Source organism: Saimiri boliviensis, chromosome 2 (assembly GCF_048565385.1).
Source record: "Saimiri boliviensis isolate mSaiBol1 chromosome 2, mSaiBol1.pri, whole genome shotgun sequence".
Taxonomy (NCBI): domain Eukaryota; kingdom Metazoa; phylum Chordata; class Mammalia; order Primates; family Cebidae; genus Saimiri; species Saimiri boliviensis.
The window spans coordinates 140,528,024-140,553,481 of record NC_133450.1 but is presented as its reverse complement, the minus strand read 5'-3'; the positions used below and the strand labels follow the sequence as shown (position 1 = coordinate 140,553,481).

The 25,458-nt window shown below is 63.1% G+C and overlaps 1 protein-coding gene across 2 annotated transcripts in view; it reads left to right on the top strand.

The window, feature by feature from the left end:
- The first annotated feature begins 8,487 nt into the window (after nt 1–8,487).
- The window catches only part of RXRA (retinoid X receptor alpha), a 108,810-nt gene continuing 91,839 nt past the window's right edge, over nt 8,488–25,458 (top strand). Inside the window, exon 1 of one of the 2 annotated variants that reach the window (XM_074394535.1) lies at nt 8,488–8,627. Coding sequence is in view for 1 of the 2 variants with exons in the window: in XM_039461287.2 (XP_039317221.1) it covers nt 8,600–8,627 (28 nt within the window). In the remaining variant the exon portion in view is untranslated. The remainder of the gene's footprint in view (nt 8,628–25,458) is intronic. The other variant, XM_039461287.2, reaches the window with a different exon arrangement.

Below are 25,458 nucleotides of genomic sequence, written 5' to 3'. Positions count from 1 at the left end.
ATGGAGGCCAGTCCCTCCCTTCACTGCTGGCTGGGCAGAGGTGGCCTGGGGGACACTGGCTTCGTTTCACAGGCACGTGCAGCCCTCAGCTGTCCCCAAAGCCCTGAGCTTCAGCATTGCAGGGCAGAGACACGGGGTTGGGGCCCTGGGGTTCCTTCCAGGGTTAGGTGGTCTGTGACTCTGGGGAATCTAGTGGGTGCCTCAGGGCGGTGGCCTAGTGGGCAGGCTCTGGGACCCCCAAGTGGCTTCAACCAGGGCATGGCACCCCCGTCTGACACCCAATTTCCATGTTCAGGGCATTTGGGGAAAGGGCCTGATAATTGAACCCTTTTAAAGCCCACTGACCCTAGACAGTCATCCAGGTGTGGGTCCTCAGGCCTCCTGGCCCCATCTCCCTTTGCCTTTCCTGGGTCTCTGTCACCCCTGGGCAGGAGGGGACAGTGATGATGGGAAGGAGGTGAGGACAGGGTGGGGTCAGTCAGCCCACTCTGATACATCCATTGCATGCAGGGGTCCAGCAGGCTCTGTGGGGGAAGAGGGGAGCCTGCTGCCCAAGGGAGCCCCAGCAGGGGGACAGCAAGGCCTTCGAGTCTTGGGTGGGAGGTGAAGGGTCTGTGAGAGCCCACACGTGGCTGCTTCAGTGGCCCAGCCCTGTAAATGAAGCAGGAGGCGGGGAACATGGCGGGCAGGGGCCTGGGAGGAGGTGCCAGGCCTGCAGCTTAGAAAGCAGCGCGGTCGCCTCTTTCGGCTCCTCAGAGACGCTCTTCCGGTCCTGCCAACGGCCTGCCTGTGACCATTGTGCTCCTGCCCCAAGGAGCAGCGCGCTGAGGCCGGGCTGCAGACCCCTGTCACTGGAGGGCTGCGGGTGGCTGGCCCGGCCTCCTGCTGGCTGATCTCATTTCCAGGGCAGCCCCTCCCCTCTCTGCATCTCAGCTCAAGCAGCTCCTTCCTTGGGGACCCTCGTTAGTGGGAGAAACACCGGGAGCTGGCGATTCATCATCCTCCGGGCTGGGCTCCCCTTCAGGGAGTGAGGTGGCCGTGTGCTGGGGGCTTGGGGCTGGGGGCTGGCAGGGCAGGGTGTGGTGGGGCAGGGATACGGTTGGGGTTAAGAGTCTCCCCCCATTGTAATCTTTGGGGGAAAATATTTTAAAAGTACCCCCCGTCCCAGAGATTTTCTCTGTGTTGTCTTTGGTGCTTTCCACAGCAAACCCTAACAGGCTCCCTTGTGGGTAAATGTCCCTTAGTCTTCAGGGGACCTCCATCCCTGGCGCCGCAGACTCACTTAATGACAGGTAAACCGAGGCCTTGGGAGGGAAGATCATTTTTTCTAAGTATAGAAGGTCTGAGTTGTAAGCAGGGATCCTGGGAGCCCACTGGGGCTTAGAGAGAAACCACTGACACGTGGCAGAGCTGGTCCCCTTGAAAACGGTGTCACCCTCTCAGTCCGTCAGCATTTTCACCCCGCAGCTGTGTCCGGGGAGGGGGAAGGTGGAGACTGGGGTTCCCTGTTCCTGCTCTCAGCAACCTCTGACTGTGGGAAGACATGACCAGCCGAGGGATAGAGGAACATGCAGGTTGCTGTGGGGTGCAGAGAAGCTAGCCCAGCCAGTGCATGCATGCGCGTGTGTGTGTGTGTGTGTGTGTGTGTGTGTGTGTGTGCTGTGGGGTGCAGAGAACCCAAGCCAACCAGTGTGTGCATACGTGTGTGTGTGTGTGTGTGTGTGTGTTGTGGGGTGCAAAGAACCCAGGCCAACCAGTGTGTGCATGCATGCATGTGTGTGTGTGTGTGTGTGTGTGTGTCTGCGTGTGTGCTGTGGGGTGCAGAGAACCCAAGCCAACCAGTGTGTGCATACGTGTGTGTGTGTGTGTGTGTGTGTGTGTGTGTGTTGTGGGGTACAAAGAACCCAGGCCAACCAGTGTGTGCATGCATGCGTGTGTGTGTGTGTGTGTCTGTGTGTGTGCTGTGGGGTGCAGAGAACCCAAGCCAACCAGTGTGTGCGTGTGTGTGTGTGTGTGTGTGTGTGTTGTGGGGTACAGAGAACCCAGGCCAACCAGTGTGTGCATGCATGCGTGTGTGTGTGCTTGTGTGTCTGCGTGTGTGTTGTGGGGTGCAGAGAACCCAGGCCAACCAGTGTGTGCATGCATGCGTGTGTGTGTGCTTGTGTGTCTGCGTGTGTGTTGTGGGGTGCAGAGAACCCAGGCCAACCAGTGTGTGCATGCATGCGTGTGTGTGTGTGTCTGTGTGTGTCTGTGTGTGTGTGTTGTGGGGTGCAGAGAACCCAGGCCAACCAGTGTGTGCATGCATGCGTGTGTGTGTGTGCTTGTGTGTCTGTGTGTGTGTTGTGGGGTGCAGAGAACCCAGGTCAACCAGTGTGTGCACGCATGCTTGTGTGTGTCTGTGTGTGTTGTGGGGTACAGAGAAGACAGGCCAGCCAGTGCTTGCTTGTGTGTGTGTGTCTGTGTGTGTTGTGGGGTTCAGAGAAGGCAGCCCAGATAGTGCTTACATGCGTGTGTGTGTGTGTGTGTGTGTGTTGTGGGGTGCAGAGAAGTCAGCCAGCCAGTGCTTACATGCGTGTGTGTGTGTGTGTGTTGTGGGGTGCAGAGAAGCCAGCCTAGCCAGTGCGCGTGAGCGTGCTTGTGTGTGTGTGTGTGTTTTGGGGGCTGGGAGCGGAGATGGCCAAGCTGCTGAGGGCTACATTGGAGCTTAGCCAGCACGTGGAACGTGGAGCGGCCAGGTGTGGACGGCCTGGGACAGTGGTGCCTCTTGCGCTAGCCTGGGGGGCTCCTGTGGGAAGAGCTGGGTGCAGGCCGGAGGGAGATGACGCAGGGAAGGGAGGGAGGAAGGGCCTGCTGAGTTCTGCTCAGGAGTTTGGACTTTATCCCAAGGGCAGTGGGCAGCCTGAAAGAGTTTTTAAGCTGGGAGTGTCAGGGTTGGGGCAGGGGGTGCTGCCTGGTTAGGCTAGGCGAGGCTGGGAACGTGCTGACCGGGAGGGGGTGGGGCTGGGCCTTCAGGATCCTAGCCACACGTGGCTGTCCTGAGGCCTCCTCTTCGAGGATAGCAACCTCATCGGACCCTGAGTTGCAGCCTGGAGCCACGCCAGGCCCTCCACAAGCCAACGAGCGGAACAGTGTGTGCCGGGCTGCGTGTGCACCCCCACTTGCTGGCAGTGTGGGGGTGGAGGGAGCCGCATTTTTAAGTACAATTTCTCCTCATGCAAGCACCAAGGAGCATTAGGCGAACTTGCGGGCGCCGTTCCCCATCCTTCAGTGCAAAACCACTCTTCTTTACGGCCCCGTCAATAACCAGTACCATCTCCCCGCCGCAGAGGCCACATACATCATATTTAAACCACATTGGTGGATGACAGAGACGTACGGATATTTTTAATCCCAACAGACTATTACAGTTCATATCATGTCTGTCAAATAAATATTATGAATCATTTCCCGTTATCTTTATGGGGGCTGCCTGACTACATCAGGGGACGGGGCTCGGGGCCTCCCCTACACATCCATCTGCCTGGTATGTACACGTGTGTGCAGGGGGAGAGGTATGCAGAAAGCAGCGATAATAGATGCCCTCGATAAAACAAATTATCTCCTTGCCTGATGGGCGTCTGGGGGTGCATGGTGGAGTGGAGTGTGGGGGGGGGGCGTGCCACCTTCAGAGCCACGGAGGCTGGGAGTCTCGGCCTCAGCCCGTCTCCTTAGCTCCTGTGACACAAGCTGTCCTCTACTTCCCCGTAGTCATATTCTCATTTCTGTGGTTAGCTGGTTCTTTTCTCCTGTTTTATAGAAGAGACCGATATCCAGAGAGGATCCTTGTCCAAGGGCCACGTAAGTGTTGGTGGCAAAGCCAGGCTGTGGCCTCCTCCTCCTGGTACCTTCCCCAGTACCCCGTTTTCCAAGTCTGTTACCTGTGTCCCTTCTCTCTGGACTTTGGTCTGACCTGGCACCTGCTGCCCTGGCTGGCCTACCCACACCATGAGGATCGGAGAGGCGGAGTAGCTCATTGGAGGCTGGGGGTGCAAGGTTGGTGATTGTCTGTGGGCTTTCCTGGGGTTTCTGACCACTGACCTCAGCCCTGGGTCTGGGGACTGTGGTGCCGGAGTCACCGCATGGTCCGGAGTCAGCCACTGCTGCTCGTGGCCTCAGTGTTTCGGTCTGGGAAACGGGGAAACTGGTGTCTCGGTCAGCGAGGGTGGGGTTAGAGGAGTTGGTACCCCGCAGTGTGCAGCAGATGACGGGCACCTTGGAGGCAGCCTGGAAACCTCAGGTTCCTCCTCTCTGGACTCTTGGCACTGTCGCTGCCCTTCTTGGGTATCTGTGGCTCCCTGCAGCTGGCGCTGGGCTTCAGTGGGCTCTTTGGTGGCCCCTGGAGGGAACCCACTGGCTCTCACCTGGAGCTGTCCTGAAATCCTGGTTCTTCTTTGCAAACCAGTTCCTGCTCCCTTAAGCTTCACTTACCTGAAGTCTTGGGCTCAAGCTACCACTCAGCTCCCCAGAGTTCTGGAAGCGAAACCCTGGCTGATAATGGAGGTGGCAGCTGGCCTTCAGAGGACCTCACTTTTCTCTTCTCCTGTGCTGGTTTGGGTTTGGGGTGTGGAGGGCCAGCCAGCTCACTGCCACGAGGGCAGATGCTGTCAATGGTGGCTGCCCTGCTGGTCTGCAAACACGTTACCAGAGGGCCAGGCCTGGGACCAGGGGCATCCCCTTCTCTTTCTCCTCCTCCCCTCCTGTCCTCTCCTCACCCTTCCCTCCTAACGTTTCTCTTTCCCTCCACTCAGCAGAACAGACTGGAGCCCAGGTGTGGACAAGAGGCTTGCCTGTTTCCCTCTCGCTTGATGGAGAGACTGGCTCTGACTAAGAAAGGGGGTGGGCGCTGGGACCCTCGGTCCCGTCCCAGTTCCATCTGGCCTTGCCAGGTGTTTCGGGCCAGCCCCTTGCCTCTCTGAGCCTTCAGCCCTACTTCCCAGCTTGAGTCATCATCGGTCACCACGGACAAAAGGTGTTGTCCCCAAGGAGCCACAGGGGAGGTGAGAGAGGACCCCTTTAGGCCAAGGTGCTTGGGGACAGATCGGGCCACCTTGTCCAGGAGTGCCCAAGCCCGTGGCCTGCCTCGTTGGAGGCCGACATCCCCCTGCCCCTGTGAGGTCCCGCTAGTGACCAGCTCTGGGCTGGAAACAGCTCAGCATCCCGTTGGTGTCCTGGGAACTTTTGGGAGCAGATGCCAGCTTCCATAGGCTCAGCCAGCACAGACATCGCCTTTAAAAATATTATTCGACAAGCAATTCCCGGGACTGTTTACAAGACTGAGTCGAGACAGGCATAGGAAATAGGCCAGAGTACCTTAAAAAGCATCCTTCAGGGGGAAAAAAAAAAAAAAAAAAAAAAAAAGGCCAAACAAAAAAACAAAAAACAAAACCCTCTTAGATCACAGGTTGTAAATAAATGGATATTACTATAAAAATATTTTTGGCTGTAGCAGCACATGGTGGGAAGGCTGGGGCGTTTTTTTCCATGACTGGCTCGGGCCTGGCCATCTCATTCAGCCAGCCACCATCCCGGGAGGTTTCCTGTAGAATCATTTGCACCAAAAAGCTCCAAACTGAGGGGGGTGGGGGATAAAAAACAGTGGCCGCAGAAGTAACAAGGGTTGTCGTCATTTTCCATCAAGGACCTGGCGTGCTTTCGGTGGGGCCTCCCCGAGCACCCAGGCCCCTGCTCCACAGACGAGGAAGGTGAGGCTGACAGCCATTCACCGTCTGTGGGCACCAAGGCTGGACGGGAGCCCAGATCTGCAGGACTCCGGACTCTGTGAGCTTTCCACGTGGTCTGCAGAGCAGGGCATGATGCCTTCCAGCGTTTCTTAGGAACGGAGGCCCTTCTGGAACCTTCAGCCTTCCTGGGAGGAAGCCACATGGAAATCTGCCTGCCTATGCCTCCCTGACTCCAGGCACCAATGGCTCCTGAGTCCTGATTTTTCGGGGGCAAGGAGTGAGATGGGGCGTGCCACGACACCCACTGTCGGGAGGTGACCTCAGACACTTCAGGCCAGCCTTCCCACCATTGCTCGGCATGTCCTGACCTGCTGGCCGAGGCCTAATGCTCCTTCTCTCTGCAGGCCACTGCTCCGCTGGCCCTGCTGCCTGGGCGGTCACTGCCTGACTGAACCTCCCTCCTCCGAAACCTGACACAAGAACCAGTGATCCCAGAAGCTGCCCGAGCCCTCCGGCTGGACAGGGCCTTGCTCTCCCGGTACTGACCATGCACGAAGGGCCTGCCTAGCTCAGCGTCATTTCATCATCATCGTCATCACAGTGACCGTCACACCGAGCTCCTCCTCCTGGGGCCAGACTCTCCATATTATCTCATTTAGTCATCTCAGTGACTCAGTGAGGAGGGAGTGGTTGTTCCCAGTTATAGATGAGGAAACTGAGACACGAGGAGGGAAGTGACCCCACCAGGCCACTTGGTTGGTAGGAGGTGGACCTGAGATCTGGCCCAGGCCTTGTCCCTCTGGGACCCTGCCTCCACCTGAGTATGGTCAGCACGGGCCGAAGCAGTGACAGAGGCAGGCCGGGAACAGGGCAGGCATTGGCACTTCTGCAGTTTATGCGGTGCTCACGGGGCTCCTCCTCTGTCCTTGTCCTGTGTTTGCCGCCCCTCTCCCTGGCAGGACGAAATCAGTTTTAGAAGGGCAGTGCGTCGGGCCGGCTTGCCTTGAGCAGTGGGGAAGTGGGTTTGCTGTGGCCGTGACCACCAGTGGGTGATGACCAGGTGTCCACAGTGGCCCTCATCCCACAGGGAGGGGGCAGCTGCCTGTTGGACAGGGTGTGTGAATAGGGGGGCAGGGTGGCCTTTGGTAGGGGGCCCAGGGGCCAGCAAAGAGGGGGAGGGTGAGAGGGCTGCCTTGGCCTCTGGCTGTGCTGGGGGCGGGCTGCCCAACCAGGGCTCACCCTTGCAGCCCCCACCAACGCGCTCTTGTCCCAAGTGGAAGCAAGACCTCCCACCATGACAGGCCACAGGGATCCTCGTGGGACCCAGCTCCGGGTGGCTCAGCTTTAGGGCATGCAGGCCGCAGGACACCTCTCTGGTCTTGGGCTGTTATCTCTGGGCTATGTCATGGCTGTCCACACACGGTCATCACCTCCTCACCTCCCTCTCCATCAGCATCCCCTGACCCGGGCCACCACGTGCAGCCTGTGTGACTGGTCAGCCCCTGCGCCGCGCAGGGCCGGTCTCCAGCCCGGGCCCTTAGGTCCAGGCGGGCGGCGAGCTCGCGGTGGGGGCGCGGAGGGAAGGCGCGGCTGGGCGCCTGGGCGCCTGCTCAGGAAGGCTGGGCTTGGCGGTGCGCAGGTAGCTCACACCCAAACCCGAATTCCAGCTGCCCAAGACGGCGGGCCGGGCGGGCGGCGCGCGGCGCGGAGGAGGCCCGGGCTGTCCCGGGGCAGGAGTGCTTCCTTTCGTTTTCAAACAGATCGTGAATTTAAAAGTCAGGCGGAGAACTGCCCAGGGTGTAAAAATAGCCAGCGGCCACAAAGTCTGTCCAACTCCGGGCAGCTCCCGCCCAGCCCGGTGCTCCGAGGAGGCGTCCCAAGAGTGCGGGTCGGTGTGGAGCGAAGCCCCCTCCCCCGCCCGGTGGGCCCGGGAGCCCCTCCGCGGGGGTAGGGCGTGAAAGGGGTGGGGGTGGGCCGGCGGGAGCGTCCGGAAGATGAAACCTTCCCCGGACCGGGAGACCGTCCTCCGGCGTTGGAGGCTCATCGCCACTCCCGGGCCTCAGTTTCCCCATGTGTCTGCCGGGGGTGGGGGAACGGCGCGAGGGATGGGTGCCGCGGCCATCCCGCCCCGTTCTGCTCCCGCCGGGCCCGGGCCGGGGTCCCCGTGCGGCCACCGCCCGGCCGCTTTGTGTGGCCGCGCAGACAATGGCCTGGCCGCTGGGCTCCCGGCCCGGCTCTCCGCCTCCTCCGGGCCCCAAGCGTGCGAGTGTGTGTGTGTGTGCGCGAGTGTGCGGCGGGCCCGGGAGGGAGTTCTGCCCCGCCCCCGCCCCGCTCCCGCCGCGCTCCGCCCCCTCCCACGCCGCCGCCTCGTCGCTCCCGGGAACCCCTGGCGGAGGCGAACTCGCAAGTTTGCAGGGCGTTCGCAACTCGGCTGCCGGGCGGGCGGCGATCGCGGGGCGGCGGCGGCGGCCGAGGGGGGCGCGCTCCGGGCGGGGCCTGGCGGGAGGGGCGCGGGCCGAGCGGCGGCGGCGGCGGCGGCGGCGGCGCTGCGCCGAGTCCGCGCCCGTCGCGGGCCCCCCGCCACCCCCCCGCCGGCGCCGCAGCGCCGCGGTCGGAGCGGGGCGCGGGCGCGCGGCGGCGGCGGCGGGGGCGCGGGCCGGGCGCGCGCGGCGGCGGCGGCGCGCAGACACAAGTAGTTTACATTGTTGGGCGACTTTTGCAACAACTCGCCGCGCCGCGGCCTCCGCGCGCCGCCGCCGCCGCCGCCGCCGCCGCAGCCGCCGGCTCCCCGCCGCCCGGGCCCGGGCCGGCCGCGCCGGGGGCGCCGCGCCCGCCGCCCGCTGCCCGCGCCGCCGGCCGGGCATGAGTTAGTGGCAGACATGGACACCAAACATTTCCTGCCGCTCGGTGAGTGCTCGCGGGGCCGGGCGGGGACGGGGCCGGGGCCGGGCGGGGGCCCGGGCGCGTGGGCGGCGCGCGCGGGGTCGCCGGCCCGGGTCCCGCTCGGACCCCGCGCCGACCTTGGCGAGAGTTCGCGCGCCGGGCCAGGAGGGGTCGACCCGGGGCAACTTTTCCCGGGGCCCGCGCGGGGAGGGGCGAGGGCGGCGGCGGCCCCCGGCCCGCGCGGGGCGGCTCACTCGGCCGGGGAGCGGGGCTGGGCGGCGGGGCCGGGGAGCGGGCGGCAGGTTCGCCCGGGACGAGGAGGGGTCTCCCGGTCACCGGCGGCCGCCTGCGCCCCCGGCCCCGCGCAGCCCCGGCGCCCAGCTGCAGCCGGGCCGCGCAGGAACCCGGCCGGGGCGGGAGGAGCAACTTCTGCGCTCCGCGGCTCCGGCCTCCCCGGCCTGGGCACCCGGACGGCGCGCTGGGCCCGGAGCGGCCTCTGCGCCGCCCGCCCGCGGGTTTGCCGCTTCCATCAGGCCGCTGGCTCTTGGGCGTGCGTGCGCCGAGGAAACAGACTGGGACCCTTTTACCCCAAAGCAGCCCACGCGCGGGTGGGCAGGGTCCCCCGGGGGCTGCGTGAAAGGAACGTCAGACCTGGGAAGGCCCCATCCCAGAAAGGGGCCCGCTCACTCTGGCACCCCCTCGTGTTCTCCCAGGCTGGCTCTCCGTTTGTGAGCCGGACAGCCCAGAGGCTCGGAGGCTCAGTTTTCCCCCTCCTGCTGCCGTCCCCCCGCCCGGTGGCTTCCTATCCCAGACTGCCCGCCAACTCCAGGCCCAGACCTACCGAGGAGGAGGAGAGGGCACGGCTCGGGCCCCCACCCATTGCTCTCCCAAGGGTTTGGAAGCTAGTGAGAAAGGGGAGACTTTATAAATGAGCTCCGGGAAGGATATTAATTTGGTGGTGGGACGGCAGCCAGGCTGTCAGGCTGGGTGAAGGATTTGTGCTGAATGGAAATTAAAACAGCTGATTATGAATGAAGCCTCGCCATCCACGGCCCCTCCTGCTCACCGTCCCTGCAGCCCGGGGGGCAGCTTGGCCACCCCAGGAGGTACTCAGAAGCCAGAGTAGCTGCAGGGATGTTTAGTGGGATGGGGTATGAAGGGGAGCCAGCCTGGACCTGACCCGTCCTGGCTGTGGGGGGAGGGTCTGAGTACCCCTGGCACTAACAGGCAGGGGTGCTGACCCGGGACCCGGGGCGGGGGTGGGTTCCAGGTTTGTCAGACTCCTTGACTGTCATGGCGGAGTGGCAGGCTCGAGGCCTTGAATGAACTCCAGGGCTCAGCCTCCCGGGGTGGGCACTCATGCCCATTTTGCAGATGAGAAAACTGGCTGGGAGAGGCTGAGCCCCAGGATACAAAGTGGGGAGTTTGGAATTGGCACCCCCCGCTCGTAGAACTGCTGAGTGTGAGCGGCAGGGAGACTGACCGCCTGCGCCGTCGTGGGGCCTACGGTGGCCGTCTCCCCGTTAAAGCTTTGCACTCACACGTGTGCACACGCACAGAGCTCGGCTCTCCCAGACGATTCCTCGGGAACAAGGAATCCCTCAGCTCAGTCTCTGTCCCCTGGGCCTGGCAGGGGCCTGGCTGGCGGCACTTCAGCTGAGTACTGAGAACCTAACAAGTCCGTGTTTCCAATGCCCTGGGCGGGACAGTCCACGGAGTTGGTGAATGTTGGGTGAGGGAGCAAGGGTGCCCCGTCCCCAGGGTGGCTTGCTGGAGTCCCTGTGAGGAGGAGAGGCCGTGCCTCTGAGCCGCTGCCCCAGGGACCTCCCTGGGCACTTCCCTGCCACAAGAAAGCTGGGAGTCCTCTGTCCTCGGAGGCACACGGCCTCCCAGGCAGCCCACGCCCCAGGGCTGAGCAGAGAGTCCTGGGCTCTGATTACATTTTATTTTTTTCTAAGCTTGTGACCAGCTCTGAAGTCCAGAGCAGTCGAAGGTCCATTTAAGCTGCTACTCGTCTAAGCCCTTTTGTCAACACAGCCTAATCCCTCCTGGGGGTGAGTGGCGGACGGCTTGGCTTGTCCCGGCCCGGCTAGCCGCCCGGTCAGACCTGAGCTGCTGGGGAGGCTGGCCAGACACTTTTGGGCTCTGGGGTAGAGAGGGCTTCCTCCCCCCAGCATGCGCTGCCGCTGGGCTCCGGGGGCCAGAGGAGGGTCCCAGTTGGCACCCACTGGGCCACTCCGTGAGAGCAGGGATGAGTCCAGCGCCCAGCGCTGGAAGGAAAGCAAGGCTGAGGGACTTGCCGGAGGCAGTCCCGGTTTCCTGGCCCTGCCGCCCGGGGCTGGCCGTGCTCCCGTGGCTGCCAGGAGAAGGCTCTGGCTGGCCTCGTCTTGAATGGTGGGACACAGGCGGAGTCCACAGAGTCCAAAGGTCTCAGACCACGCCAGACCCCGTGCGCCCGTGGAGAGACCGGTGGCAGAGCCGTGGGCCCGCTGACTGCTCTTGGAGTCGGGGCGCTCAGGGACCTGGGTGAGCTTGCAGTCTGGGTGAGGGGCTTCTGGTAACATCAGAGCCCTTGGGACCCAAAATAGAGCGCATTCCGGGGCCTCCCGAAATAACAGGGTCACGTGACTCTCAGGAGGCTGGGCTTGGAGTCCCGCTGAGGCCTGGCGAGGGCGTCTCGGCGCGGGCACTGCTGACTGCGGGCGTTTGTTTTGGTAAACTCTGGAGGAGCCCTGTTTGTTGACTGAGGAGGTGTCAGGGTGAGAAAAATGGCTCAGTCCAATGGTGGCCCTGGCCTTGCCAGCCTCCATCCTTGCCTAGGGCTGGCTGCTGGGCCTGGACCCGAGCATGCAGCTGTGACCCTCTGCCCAGATGTGGGTGGGACAAGTTGGGCCCCTAGGAACGGCCTGTGGAGGGCGGGTGCTCTGAGTCCCTTGGGGTGTGGGGTGCAGGTTGAGCTGGCAGCCCTGGTCACACGGGCAGCTGCTCTGACTGGCTCCCATCTCTGCCAGCACCTGGTGGTTCTTCCAGCTGTGCCTGTCCTTCAGGGCCTGTGGGGGGCTCGCTTCCACCATGAGGCCCCTCTAACTGCTGTCTCGGCCCCTGCCCCACCCCCCTGTGGCTAGGTGGGAGGTCGCTGCTGGTGGGCTTTTGTTTCCTCCCCCGGGAAAGGGTATCTGGAGGGTTTGCTGTGGAATTACTGTGGGCACAGGGGGTACTTCGGGGTGTGCCCCTCTGCCCCTGGGGGCTGGCCTCATATGTACAGGGGATCTGGCCTCAGGAGAGGGACAGACCTCAGCTGCACGGAAGGTGGTGTGGGGGTGGGGCGAAAGTCTTAAATGCCCACCCAGCACCAGCGGAGGCTGCTTGAGTTTCATTTCTTGGGCTATGTTGGGTTTTGCCATGGGTCAAATGCTTCAGGGCTGAGGCCTTGAGTGGTGAGCAAGGGCCTGTCCTCTGGAGAAGAGGGCACAGCTGTCCCAGCAAACACAGGGCAGAGGCCCTCCCCAGCCTGCAGCTGGCGCAGGGCTGGGGCACTGCCATTGGGACCTCCTTCCCTTCTCTGCTGGGCTCGCATTTGTAGTTTTTAGCTGGCTTTGGTGGCCAGGGCCTCAGGGTGGCCCGTTAACTGGTGTTTTCTCATGGGAATTGGCTGTTAGCTGGGCTAGGGATGAGGCTGGGGTCTGGGGCTCAAAGGACTGGGGGGCTGGCGTGTAGCTGTTGGGGGCTAGAGTCCTTTTGGGGGTCACCTTCCAGACCTTTGTCCTGAGGCTCTGAAGTGGATTGGTTTCGGGATACTGTGGTGGACTAGGGGTCCCCCCGCAACCTTGCCCCCCTGCCCCAATGTTTCCATTTCCTAGGGTGCAGCTCGTCTTCCATCCTCTGGTCTGCCCCTCCCATTCAGGGCCTTTGTCACCTGGACGATGAAGGAGGTGGTTTTGCAGGGATTCCAGGAAGCGGCTCTGACAGGCGATGTCCCATTGCTGGGCGGGTGGCCGGCCACCTGGGGTTGGGCCTTCTGTCCTTGCTGCCTGCCTGGTCTGCTCTTTGGCCTCTTGGGGCCTCGGCTGTCCGTCAGGAAAATGGACACACTTGGCTCTTCCGGCTGCTGGAGAAGGCAGCCTAGTTTGTCGTGGGCTGGCTGGGAGTTCGGGGAGTCTTGTCTGTGGGATGTTTTCCCTCCTTCTGAAGGGGAGACCCATGGCTAGGTCCTCCCTGGGCCTCCTGCGTGGCTCAGGGTGGGGCCAGGTTTCCAGCATTGGACCGTAACAGGACATGGTGGTTGCAGGGCTGTGCGGTGTGGAGGAGCAGACTCAGGAACGGAGGGCGTGGGGACACTGAGGTCGCCCTTTCTGTGGACACAGACCAGCCACAGGAGAGCTCTCGCGGCGGCTCGGTCCCCAGGACCAGCTCCTACCCCGCCGCTGGGATCGTCCTCAGAGGCCTGAGGAGGCGGGTGGGGCCAGGGACCTCGGCTCGCACACCCACCCCAGCCTGGTGCGCGATGTTCTGAGCAGTTGTGCCCCAGCGCCTCACAGACAGGGAAATTGCACCCTAGAGTTACAAAGCAATTGTCTAGCTCAGCAGCTGAATGAGCGTGAAATGGAGCAGAAAGCAGCTAAGGAAAATTGGCCCGGCCGCCGTGGGGAGAGCGGGTGCGGACCGCGTGCAGGGCCTGGGTGTGTGCACGCTCACCGTCGCGCACACACGGAGTCACCGGAGTCACAGGCGCTTACCTGGCGCTGCTGGCTGCCGGCCTGGGTCCCGGTGTGCCCGAGAGTGAGCCAGGCCCCGTGGGGTCCCCGGAGGAGCACGGTGGTCCCTGCTGGGGTTGTTGGCCTCCTCTTTTCTGAATCTCCGCAGCCCGTCCAGGATCTCCCTGCCCCCGTGAAGGCTCAGATGGCTGTGCCAGGGACTTTGTTTTTGGGACCTTGTGGAGGTGTCGTGTCACAGAGTCAAGCCCACTTAGCAGATGGGGGCACTGAACCCTGCGTGAGGTCTGCGGGCCAGCCCTTGTGTCCTGCTGTGAGGCCTGCTTTATCTCTGGCACTTGCCTGGCAGAGGCCGCCTTGAGCTCCAGCTGGGAGGACCTGCCCCAGGGCAGGAGCTGTGCTGCCCCAGGTTCCCCTGCCCCTCAGCATCCTCGGAGGCTGCTCACCGGCCAGGCTGGGTCTGTGCCCCGTGTTGGGGCCCCATTGCTGGTCTTGGCCCAAGTGACGAGGTGTTTCTTCTGGGGAGTGCTGGAGGACGGAGGTCTCACTGGGCCAGCTCTGTGCTTGGGGACTGGGCATTTCAGCCCCTTATGTTGGTCGAAGGCCCTTTAAGGAGTGGCAGTCCCTTGATCCTCACTCCAGGGTTGTCCTTGGCTTGGGGTGGTGGCTGGGAGAGGTCCCCATGCCCACCTGGAAAGCTGTAGCTGGGCGAGCAGCAGAGGTCCAACCCGGGAGCTGCGGCCTGCCCACCTCCTCATGCTGCCAGGGCAGTGCTGTGTGCAGCCAATTCACTAGGGACCTAGGGGTGAGGTCGGCCACCCTGGGTCTCAGGGTAAGGCGGGGGCGTGGTTTTCTCTGAGGTCCTCACCTGGCACACATGGTCTACCCCATGCATGCAAGTGTCGGTCCCGGCCTCCCCAGGGTGACCTGGCAGAGCCTTGATAGCCGTGGCTGGGGAGGCCAGGCCTGCTGGTGGGCTTGTCCACACGTGCCTTAGGGAGCGCCTGCTGGGTGCTGGCCTGGTCCTGCTGCCTGTGGAGGAGGGGTGGGGGAGGGATGCCCAGAGGCAGGGACAGCAAGGTCTGGCCTGGAGGGGGTGACGGGGGTGAGGACGCAAGGGGAAGGTTGCAGGGCTGCAGCCAGGAGGGGTTCGCGTGTGAGGCTGTGTAGGGCCTGTGTGCCAGGTGCAGGTGCGTGGGTGCCCAGAGACCGGGGAATCCTGGCATGGTGCTCAGGGCTGGAATCAGGCCTCTAGCGCTGTGCAGAGGCTGGCTTGGAGGCAGCCAGGCGAGGCCTGGAAGGCAGAGGTGACTCTCTCCAGCTGGCTAGCTGGTTTCAGGTGGGCCTTGGGGCCCCTATGATGGCCAGGCACCCTTGCCGTGGCTGGGCCCCTCAGTGTGGCAGCCTGGGAACGGGGTGGAGGATTCCTGGCATCTCCCTGGGGCTTAGGCTAGGTCCCTGGACTGGCGTGGGGGTGGCCTTTCCTGAGTATGGGGATGGGGGAGGCGCCTTTTCCCTGGCCCTGGCTCTGGGCACCCCTGCCCCAACCCCTTTGGCTGGGCGGGAGGTCGCTGCACTCCCCGGGCACTGGATGAAGTCAGGGGCAGCTGTCCAGGAGGAACAGAGCAGCCAGGCCTCCTGGGGCCAGGTCAGGGATGCTGAGGCTGTGGAGGGGACCCGACTTTGGGGCTGGGAATAGGACACTGAGGGGGCTTGAGGGGATTAGAGCCTCTCAGGGTCTCCATGTGAGGAGTGGCCACGGGGTCCGCTTGGCCAGCCCACAGCTGTCTTTCATGATCAGTCTCAGCCCCAGTGCCTCCTCCAGGCGCTGCCTGCTGGGGCGAGGGTTGCTGGGAAGCCCTTGGTGACAGACCTGCTTCTCCCAGAGGCCGCCCCTGGCCTCCTTGCCCCTTTGTTGGCCGCCTGAGCCAAAGCAGTTTCCATCTGGGCCTTGGTTTCCCCGGCTGGACCCGGGGCCAGGGTTGGGGGTGATGGTTGTCAGCACAGACTGCTGCTGTATGTGCGGGATCTGGAGCCTCTGGCACCTAGGGGAGGGGAGGCTGAGCTGGGCCTGGGCCAGGCCGTGTGTAAATCCTCCAGCCGCCACGGATAAACCCTCGGAGTTCAAAGCCAGCCCCGGGTGCGGCCGCCGGCTGTAATGAGGTTACTGATTCAACAGGCTTCCTGGTGCTGCCGCCCAGAATGTAGCGAGGCTGGGAAGCCCCGGGGAGGGATCTAAGTATCCCGTAATTGACCAATTTAGCTTAAGTGTCCACACTGGCCCTGGGCAGAGGTCAGGCGGTGACAGCACAGGTGGCTGGAGTCGCTGGGGTGGGCTCCCAACAGCTGCTGTGTCCGAGCCCCTCTGCTGGGGGGGCCCCCAGCCTGGGCCGCCCTGTGCCTCTGCTGGGACGGCCTCCACATGCTCTGCCCTCTCCACCCGTGCGGGCTCAGGCTGCCTCTCCAGCCAGAGCCCACCTGCCGCCCTTGATGCTCAGCAGCCCCCTTGCTGTGCGCTGTGCCGGGCTTGAGGCGGGGCCGCAGCTTTGGACCTGGTGCCCAGCGCCTGCCTTCAGCTCCCGCTGGCAAGCATGCCGGGTCTGTGCCTGGCCACTGCTCAGTTTCCTCCCTCCTGAGGGCCTTGGGGTGATCCCAGGCCTGTGTTTGGCGTTGAGGCTGCTGCTGGTGCAGGTGCCTGGGGGGGCGGGAGCTCTCCACGTGCCAGCCTCCCATCCTGCCTCCTCTTGTTTCCCAGGCTCCCTGAGGGCAGGGCCCTTTCGAGGCATGGGCACCCCTGCGGCACCCAGCACAGGTGTGCAGGAAGTGCTTGATGGACTCACAGAGTGGGAGCAGAAGCACCTCTCCTGCCTGCCAGCGGTGGCTTCATTGCCTGTGCTTGGGGAGGATGCGCCTGGTGCCTTGGAGAGAGGCTGGCAGACCAGCCTCCAGCCCCTGGTTTCTGGTCAACCCAGGCCTGCTGTCCAGAGGACCACCTTGGTGGCCGTTTGCTCCTCAGAAATAGGACCGGGCGTTGGGCACAGTGTCAGTGACCGCCGCAGTGATAGCATGGACTGCGGCAGTGGCAGTGTGTGCTGAGCTGCTCCTCGAACTCAGCTCTCTGCATGGTGGGGGCTGCTCTCCGACCCCGCTGCTGTGTGGCCCCAGGCAGGTCCCGTCCCTCGCTTTGGTTCCAGTTTCCCCGGGGCCCTCTGCCGTGCCTTCCCAGCACCCTGGCTGTGTTCTGATGGGCCATCGGACGTTGGTCAGGGTGGCCAACTGGGGACGAGCTCCCTGGGAAATAGCTCGGTGCGCTCCCCTGCCGAGGGGAACAGGACCTGAGCTGGGGTGGGGGCTGGGTTGCTGGGGTCTGGAAAGCCCTGGGCTCTGAGCCAGCCAGGGTGGGCCTGGCTCTGGATGTGGACTGGGCGTGTTGCGGAAAAGCGCTTATGGCGTGTGCAGCATGTAATGGTGAGATGGTGGCCCGGGGGAGTGGCAGAGGAGAGACAGCAGGGGCCACAGCTGGGTGGGGCCAGTCCCCATGATGGTATCACTCAAGGCCAGGCTCTTCCCCTCTCCTTGGGCACTGACCTCCCCTGCCTGGAACCTTCTGTGGCTGCCCATTGTCCCCAGCATGGAGACCAGGACTCTACCTAGTGACATGGGGCTCTGTAGCCTCTCCCACCTCATTAAGCACCTCTCACTGATTTTCTCATGTCTAAAACTTGTTGATGAGGTAGGCCGCCCATGCGCTGAGTGAGCACCCCTCTGACTCACGGGCTTTGTGGCCCTGGGCTAGCAAATTTACTTCACTAGGCCTCAGTTGTCTCACCCGCAGACTGGCTGAGGGAGGTCAGGGAAGCTTCACAGAGGAGGCGATGTACTTGGGTTTTGAGGGATGAGTAGGAGTTAGTTGGGTGGGAAGTGGGGAACGAATCAGGCAGAGAGAACTGGTGGACTCTGTCCAGGGGAGTCTGGTTCCAGTCAAGGGTATGGGGAAGGGGTGCCTGTGCGGGCATAAGTGGGGGGCTTTCCTGGAGCGTTTCCGAAGGCTCTGACTCTGTGACCAGCCGCCTCTGGCCTGGCCCTTGCTGGCTGGCTTCCAGCTCTGTGCTGGTGGGGACCCTTTGAGCATGGGGCTATGGTCAGCTGGTCTGGGAATAATTCACCCTGTGGGGCTCAGGCTAGGGGGGGGCCTTGCTGTAGCCTGGTGGCCCCCAGCTGACCTGATGTCCCCTCTGCTTCCTGCCCAGGCCTGGAGTGTGGACCCCCATTGGTGCCCCCCTGGTGTGGTACCCCAGCTTGGGGCTCTGGCCTCCAGGGCATGTCTGCCGCTGGGAGGAGCAGCTGGGGCCCTTCCCCGCTGCCTGTCCCCATGCCCCTTGGTTCGTTCCTCTAGTGCCCTGTGGTCCTGCCTCGGTCCCTGCCTCTCCCTGTGGGCAGCCTAGGCGCCGTGTGCCCAAGAGCCCCCTGTGTGAGTGCCAAGCTATTGGATGGCTTCTTGGCCTCTCCCCACCCAGAGGGAGGAAAACAGCTCTTTCCGTGAGCAGAGTCCACGGGAGGTGGTAGAGCTGTCCCTACCCCACCCCTACGTGGACTTTCTGCCCAGGATCAAGGTCGAGGCATAGGACGGGGAGGCGGAGCCTTCATCGGGGTGCTGGGCCGCTGTGGGCACAGGCAGTGGTGAGGCGGGCCTGGCAGGCACTACTACCCACACCGTCCCGGGTCCCAGTGGAGGGGTGAGGACAGGACGGGCTGCGGGGCCTTCCTCTTCCCTCCCCTCAGTCTCCTGGGCATCACGTCAGAGCCACCCACCCCTCTGTGCTGTGTGGCCCACCTCCCGAGGCTGGGGCCACAGGGGGCGTCACCCCTCAGTGGCCACGTGGAGCTGGTCTCTTGCCCCTGCAGACAGCGGGCCGGGGCGGTGGCATGCTCATGGCCTGGGTCTTCTCTGCCACATGGACTTTGTGACTTGGAGCACGTTCCTTCCTCCCTCTTCGTCTTGGTTTCCTCGTTTGGAAAATGGAGGGAGGGGTGCCAGGCAGAGTCCGAGGCGGCAAGTGCGCACCGCTGTGCCGCTGTGGCTGCCAGAGCCTCGGCCGACGTCACCAAGTGGGCGCTGCTCCTCTTCCCATGGGGCCGTCGGACCTCAGAGTCTTTCTCAACACAGGGCTGGCTCCGGGCACCCCTCTTGTGGCTCGGAGTTGGCTCTAGATGTTTGCGGCTGCTGAGCCCACAGTACCAGGTGCTGTACAAGCCTCGTGAAGTTTGTAGCATGAATTCACGCGGTCAGCCGACTGACCCCTCAGCCCCTCAGGTTCAGAAGTATTGCGATGGATGAGCCCGTTCCTTGCGAAGTTACTTCATAGGACTTGAATCTCCCTCCTTCTGGGGGCCGGTCCAATTTCCAGGGAAGGGAAGTCCTGCTGTGTGTCTAGCTCAGTGTCGGTTTCTGGAGCGGGAGTGGATGGGAGGGTCTGGGACTGTATTTGAGGACTTCTTGGGCCAGCTGGAACCAACCCCTGGGGGCCCGGGTGGGAGCCAAGGCTGAGGCTCAGGCTGGGGGGTGCTCCACCAGTGCTCAGTGTGGTTGAGACATACCTGCCTGGGCATCCCTAGACTCAGATTCCCAGATTGGGGGGAGGTGCTCAGCCCCAGATGCCTACCCCTGTTGGGGACCTGGCTTCTTCCACTGCTGCCAGGCACGTCTTGTTGGAACTTGTGGCACGGTGAGGGGTCAAGGCCAGCCAGAGGGAAGGAGCATGCCTCCCACCTGCCTGCTGTCTGTCCGCTCAGCCGTCTGTCCGTCCGTCCACATCCATCAGGGAGGCACAGAGGAGCCAGGCTTAGCCCTCACCTGGGCAGTGGTGGTCCCTGGGGTCAGATGGCCTGGGATGGACCACAGTGCTGCCGCCTGACGGTGTGTGACCGTGGACCAGATGCTTTAGCCCTCTTTAGGCCTTAATTTTCTTACCTGTTAGGAATCCCTGGCCCCTGTCTGGGGTGGAGATGGGAGGAGGGTGGACTCGAGGCAGGAGGGACACGGAGGAGGCAGCCGCGGCTCACCCTGGCGTGCAGAGGGTTGGGGCTTTTGAATTAGGTCATGAAGGATGCGTAGGAGTTGGCCTGGGAGAAGCCAGTGTCTCGTCCTTATACCATGTGTCCGCCTTGTGCCATCAGAGGCCTCCTGGGCAGAGCTTGTTGACTCTGCCATCCCTTGCATCAGACACTGATGTGCCTCCCCCCGGGGGTCACCCAGAGACTCCTGGATGTCCTCGGAGCTGACGCAGAATGCAAAACTTGAATCTCTCCAAAGAGAAACGGGACAGGTGCGTTTCGTTTGGCTCAGGCGGCCGCATGCCAGCCCTGAGAGGTGCAGGCGAGAGGTGGGTCACTGCGCCCCCAGTGCTCACGGAGGGCTCCTCTGTCCAGAGTTGCTCCGAGGACATGACAGGCAGGACCCTGCCCTCGTGGGCTGCCAGGCCAGCGGGGGAGATGGTGGTCAGTGGCAGCCAAAGATGATGTAGGGCATGGAGGGAAATGCTGGGCAGTGGCCACAGAGAGTGGCGGCGGCGTCAGGGGCCCTGGCAGCAGACAGGTGCGTTGTCCTGCTGTGTTGTCCCGGGTCCTCCCTGGGCCTCCCTCTGGCCGGCAGGATGGGCAGGTGTGTGGGGTCCGGCCATCGCCAGGCACTCCAGCCTGCTGGCTCATTCCTGGATCCCTGTGGCTGGTGTGGGCCGTGGTTTACGGAGAACACATGTCAGCCGTGATGCTGAAAGGGCCTCCTCCTGTTAGGGTCCCCCTGGCTGCAGCCCACAGGCCATTTCTGGTCCCAGATTGAGGTGCCTCCAGGCCAAGTGGCACCTGGGTCTCTCTAACCTGGGCTGGCATCCCCTAGGACATGGGGTTGCAGGGGAGGTCACCGCCATCTTCGCCGGCTGGGAGAGGCGCGTTCTCACGTGTTTCTGGCTGCAGTCAGTGGCCAGGACCTGCCTGCGTGTGGACAGTTAGGCCTCCTGCCTGGGAAGCAGCGATGTTGGCCGGCGGCTGGCGGGATGGAGGAGGGGCTGGCTGTCGGAGCCCACGAGGCCTGGACGTGGCTGATAAGCTGCAAACTCGTTATCGGAGGGGGCAGCTGCTGCCCCCACCCCCAGCCGGCTCCTATGCCTTGCCCTAGGGCCAGACCCCTGCACTCTGCCCAGGCCTGAGAGTGAGGCTGTGGGAGTGAACAGGCCTCTGTGGGGACTTGGGAGTCTCCGGGGTCCACCAGGGCCCGGAGATCCTCCCTCCAGGGCTCCGGAGACAGCCACCGTGCCGCCCTCCCCGCTGACCCTTCCCCTCCCTCAGGTCTGCCTGGCCGCCTTTCTGAGAACAAGGAGCTGATTGTTGTCACCACTGCCGTCTGCCTCCTGCTGTGGATGCCTTGCCTGGCACTGGCAGTGCCCACACCAGCTGGGCCTGGGCCACCACCCGTGTGCCTGGCATTGGGGTGAGGCTGGTGGTCACCCACCCGGGGTTAGCCCCATGGGCTCAGGGCCCTGCCTGTCTGCGCCTGTCTGTGGGGACCCTCTCATGCTCTCTAGCCAGCTCAGAGGCCCTGCAGCCTGGAGGGCTCTTGGCAGAAAGGCCAGGACTGAGGTGGCTGGTGTATAGCCCTCTGCACTCTGCCCTCCTCTCTCCCTGGCCCTCAGGGCCCTGGTGTCCTCCCCAGACCCTTCTCTGGGCATCTGGAGCCAAAACAGCATGGAGCAAAGGGACAGGCAGGTTCATGTATGTGGTCAGGGTTCCCACCAGGGTGTGTGCGTGTGAGCCTCTGTGTGTGAGCCTGTGTGTATGAATATGTGTCTGTGTGTATGAGTGTGTCTGTGTGTGAGCCTGTGTGTGTCTGTGTGCCTATGTGTGTGTGTGTGTGAGCCTGTGTGTGTGTCTGTGTGTGAGCCTGTGTATGTCTTTGAGCCTGTGTGTGAGCCTGTATGACTGTGTGTGTGTGAGCCTGTGTGTATGTCTGTGCCTGTGCATGAGTGTGTGTGTAAGCCTGCGTGTGTGTGTGCCTGTGTATGAGTATGTGTGTGAGCCTGTGTGTGCGTCTGTGTGTATGAGTGTGAGAGCCTGTGTGTGTCTTTGTGAGCCTGTGTATGAGTGTGTCCGCGTGTGAGCGTGTGTCTGAGTGTGTCTGTGCGTGAGCCTGTGTATGCCTGTGTCTGTGTGAGCCTGTGTGTGTGTGTGAGCCTGTGTTATGTGTGCCTGTGTGAGCCTGTATCAGCGTGTCTGTGAGCCTGTGTGAGCCTGAGCCTGTGTATGTGTATGTGTGGGCCTGTGTGTATGAGTGTGTCTGTGTGTGAGCCTGCGTGTGTGTATGAGCGTGTGTCTATGAGCCTGTGTGTGAGCCTGTGTGTATGAGCGTGTGTCTGTGTGTGAGCCTGAGCCTCTGTACGTGTGCCTGTGTGTGAGCTTGTGTGTATGAATGTCTGTGAGTGAGCCTGTGTGAGCCTGAGCGTGTGTGTGAGCCTGTGTATGTGTGTGTGAGCCTGTGTGCATGAGTGTATATGAGTGTGCACAGCTGCGTCCATGTCTGAGCCAGTGTGTGTGCAGCCGCATCCGTGTCCCACTGTCCCCTGCCCCATGTGAGCATGTGTCTATGTACACCTGCGTTCTGGTGTGTGCGCCTGTGTGTGAGCGTGTGTCCATGTACCCCTGTGTCCTTGTGTGTGCCTGCGTGTGAGCGTGTGTCCGTGTACCCATGTCCTGGTGTGTGTGCCTGCGTGTGAGCACATGTCTGTGTACCCATGGCCTGGTGTGTGTGCCCGCGTGTGAGCGTGTGTCCATGTACCCATGTCCTGGTGTGTCAGCCTGTGTGTGAGCACATGTCCATGTACCCGTCCTGGTGTGTGTGCCTGCATGTGAGCGTGTGTGCGTGTACCTGTGTCCTGGTGTGTGAGCCTGCGTGTGAGCATGTGTGTGTGCCCGTGTCCTTGTGTGTGTGCCTGCGTGTGTGCATGTGTCTGTGTATCCTTGTGTCCCCGTATGTGTGCCTGCGTGTGAGCATGTGTGTGTGTACCCATGTTCTCGTGTGCGCACGTGCGTGCATGTGTCTGTGTACCCTTGTGTCCTCATGTGTGTGCCTGCATGTGAGCGTGTGTATACCCGTGTCCTTGTGTGTGTGCCTGCATGTGTGCGTGTCCGTGTACCATTGTGTCCTTGCGTGTGCGCCTGCGTGCGTGCATGTCTGTGTACCTGTGTCTTCGTGTGTGCGCCTGCATGCGTGCGTGTGCCTGTGTACCCTTGTGTCCTCATGTGTGTACCTGCGTGTGAGCATGTGTGCGTGTACCCATGTCCTCGTGTGTGCACCTGCGTGTGAGCGTGTGTCCGTGCACCCCCGTGTCCTCGTGTGTGTGCCTGTGCCGTGCTTTGTGGCATGTGTGCCTGCATGCGCTGCACTGTGCCCTGTGCCCACAGCTCCTGACGGCCCGCGCCTGCGGGTCCAGCTTTGAGATTGGCCACCGCCCTTGCTGCCTGGCTCCCTCCTTAGCTAAAGGGTCCTGAGGGCCGGGGATCCCAGACAGGAGAATGGCGGGCCGTGGGGGACTGTGGGCAGATAAATGTTCTAGAAAGACCTTGGCCATTGTGGGGATGGTGTTTTGGGGCAGACCAGTGATGTCACCCCCTGACCTTTCAGCCAGTTCAAGTGGCACAGGTGATAATTGTCAAGCCAGGGGGCTTTGGGAAGTGCCAGGGAGCACTCTGAAGCCGTCTGCTTTGGTCCAGTGGGGCTCACGTGGCACCGGCTCGCTGCCTGCCCTCCGGCCTGCGGCGTGGCAGGCATCACAGAGCATCTGAAGCGCTCCGATCCCTTTCTGCAGGCACCCTCGGCAGACGGTCTCGGTGCGGGAGCCTCGACCCACGCCTAGGCCCGCAGCTGTCTTACCGAGCGGTGCCGGCAGTGCAGAAGCCTCACGCTGTCCAGGTCGGACGGGCGGACTGGATGTGTGAGCTGCAGCCCAGGCAGGGCTCCCTGGCTCTCTAGCTGGGCTGTCTGAGCTCCAGAAGCCAGGAGCCTGTCTTCTGTGGAATTCCGTGCCCTGGGAGAAGGAGCTGAGCCCATCCCGAAGCCAGGGTCAGTCACGCACACTTTAGTGTGAATGAGCCTCATGTGAACCCTGGAAAGGCCTCACAGGAAAGGAGAGGAAGGAAGGCTTCCTCTAATTGTGTGGACGAGGAAATTGAGGTCTGAGAGCGGCACGGCCAGCTAGCGGGGCGAGCTGACGGCCAGGCTGTCTCCTGACCCTGGCCTCGTGCCCTCGCCTCCTGACGGCCCACCTTGGCACGGAGTGAGCACACAGATGGGAGGGCCCTGGTGGGGGGCGGGCGGGGAGAGGCGGGTGGCCGGAGCTGTGACCTCAGGTCCCGCCGTGGGGTGGTACCTGGAGCATGTGCCCAGCACAGCGCGGCCGGCCCCCTCCTTCTCTGTCCCCCAGGACAAATGGGGAGGCTGCACCACCACAGGGCTCAGCCCCCTGCCCTGTGTCAAGGCCGCTTAATGGGAGAGCCGGGATTCAAACCCAGCTTCTTGGGACTCCTCTTAGACCCACCTCCAGCCTGGGGTTCTGGCGCGTGCTTGGGAGTCCTGGGGGGCTGCGAGGGTGGGGGACATTCCTCCTCTGGGAGGGAGCTGGAGCTGAGCCCTCCCTGCTGGCTGGGGAGGGGCCTTGCTTCCTACACAAACAACCAGGCCTGGCTGGAGCCATTTTATTTTTATTTCCTATTTTTACTTCCCCGTTGGCCCTTTTTAGCAACTCTGGGTTAGATAGGCCCCCGCCCTCCAGTCTCCACCCGGCTTCCTGGCCCAGGCTGGGACCTCTTGGAGGAGGCGTGGGTGTGTGTGGCCTGGGGTTGGGCTGGCAGCTTGGCCCCACACACCTGGTGGCCGAGCTGCGCTCCTGCTGGGAGCGCTTGCTGGTGGCCGGCTTCCTGCCGCCCTCGGGAGCACCGTGGGGCGTGCGTGGTGGCAGGGGCACATCTCCGTGTGTGACTGTGTGTGGCCACCCCTGCTCTGGGTCTTGGCCGGAGGTTGGGGTTTGGGAGGTGGAGGCACTTGGCGGTGTGCCTGTGGAGCCGTGAGTGACAGGCAGCGTCGTTGACTGAGGCCTGGCCGGGCACAGCTGGGCTGGAGTTGCTTCAGGCCCCGCCTACTGCTGGCTCAGCCCCACCCGCTCTGGGGTCTGTGAAGCCCACCATGAGGGTAGGGGTGGTCAGAGCATCTGGCCAGTTGGAGCTGGCTTGTGGTGGGTGTCGCTGGCTTGGGGGACACGAAGACCCCGAATGGGGAGCCGTTTCCCTGAAGGCTCTCTGCTGGGCCGGAGGCAGGGGCCCTCGTGCTGGCATCTGGTGGGTAGCGGGTTCTGAACTGTGAGATCAGTCTAGAGAAAGCCCTAGGCCCACTGGGGTTCCCAGGCCAGAGTGAGGGCAGGGGTGGGGTCCGGGTCAAGGACTAGCAAGCCACGGTGCACCAAGTGCCCCAGTGCCAGCCTATGCCAGGCCTGCTGCCCTCCCAGAACCTTGGGGGAGGGAGTCGCCCCCATTTACAGAGGAGGCCTGGGCTTGGAGAGGCTGAGCCGATCTTCAAGCCCACGCAGCTGGTGGGCATGGAGGGCCGATCCTTGCCCTTTCCCAGCCTGGAAGCTGAGGCACGGAGGGCAGGGGTCCCCCAGGTGGTCAGGCCCCACAGGCGACGCTCGGGATGGCGTGCCATGCAGCCTCTTCCTGCCGTCAGTGGAGGCAGCGGGACGCTTCAGGCAGAGTGGCAGCAGCGAGGTGGAGGCAGGGGACTGCTTGGGAGCCGCTGTGAGGCCCGGCAGGTGGTGGGGCTGCAGGGCTGGGAGAAGAGGCCCCTGTGGGTCCCTCAGCGCCATACGTGGCCTCCAGAGCCGAGGCGGCTGGTGTGGGCGGCCCTGATCTGGTGGGTTTGGGGGATCCTGGCCCCATAAGAGAGTGGGGAGCGCTGGGGAGGAGGCGGCCTACCTGCCTTCCAGGCCCTGCCTGCTCTGGCCGGATCAGCGGCCGTGGCCCTGCCATTGGCACAGTGACCTCCCTTCGGGCGTGGGCGTGAGGGTGGCATGGCTGTGGAGGCGACTGGCAGTGTGGGCACG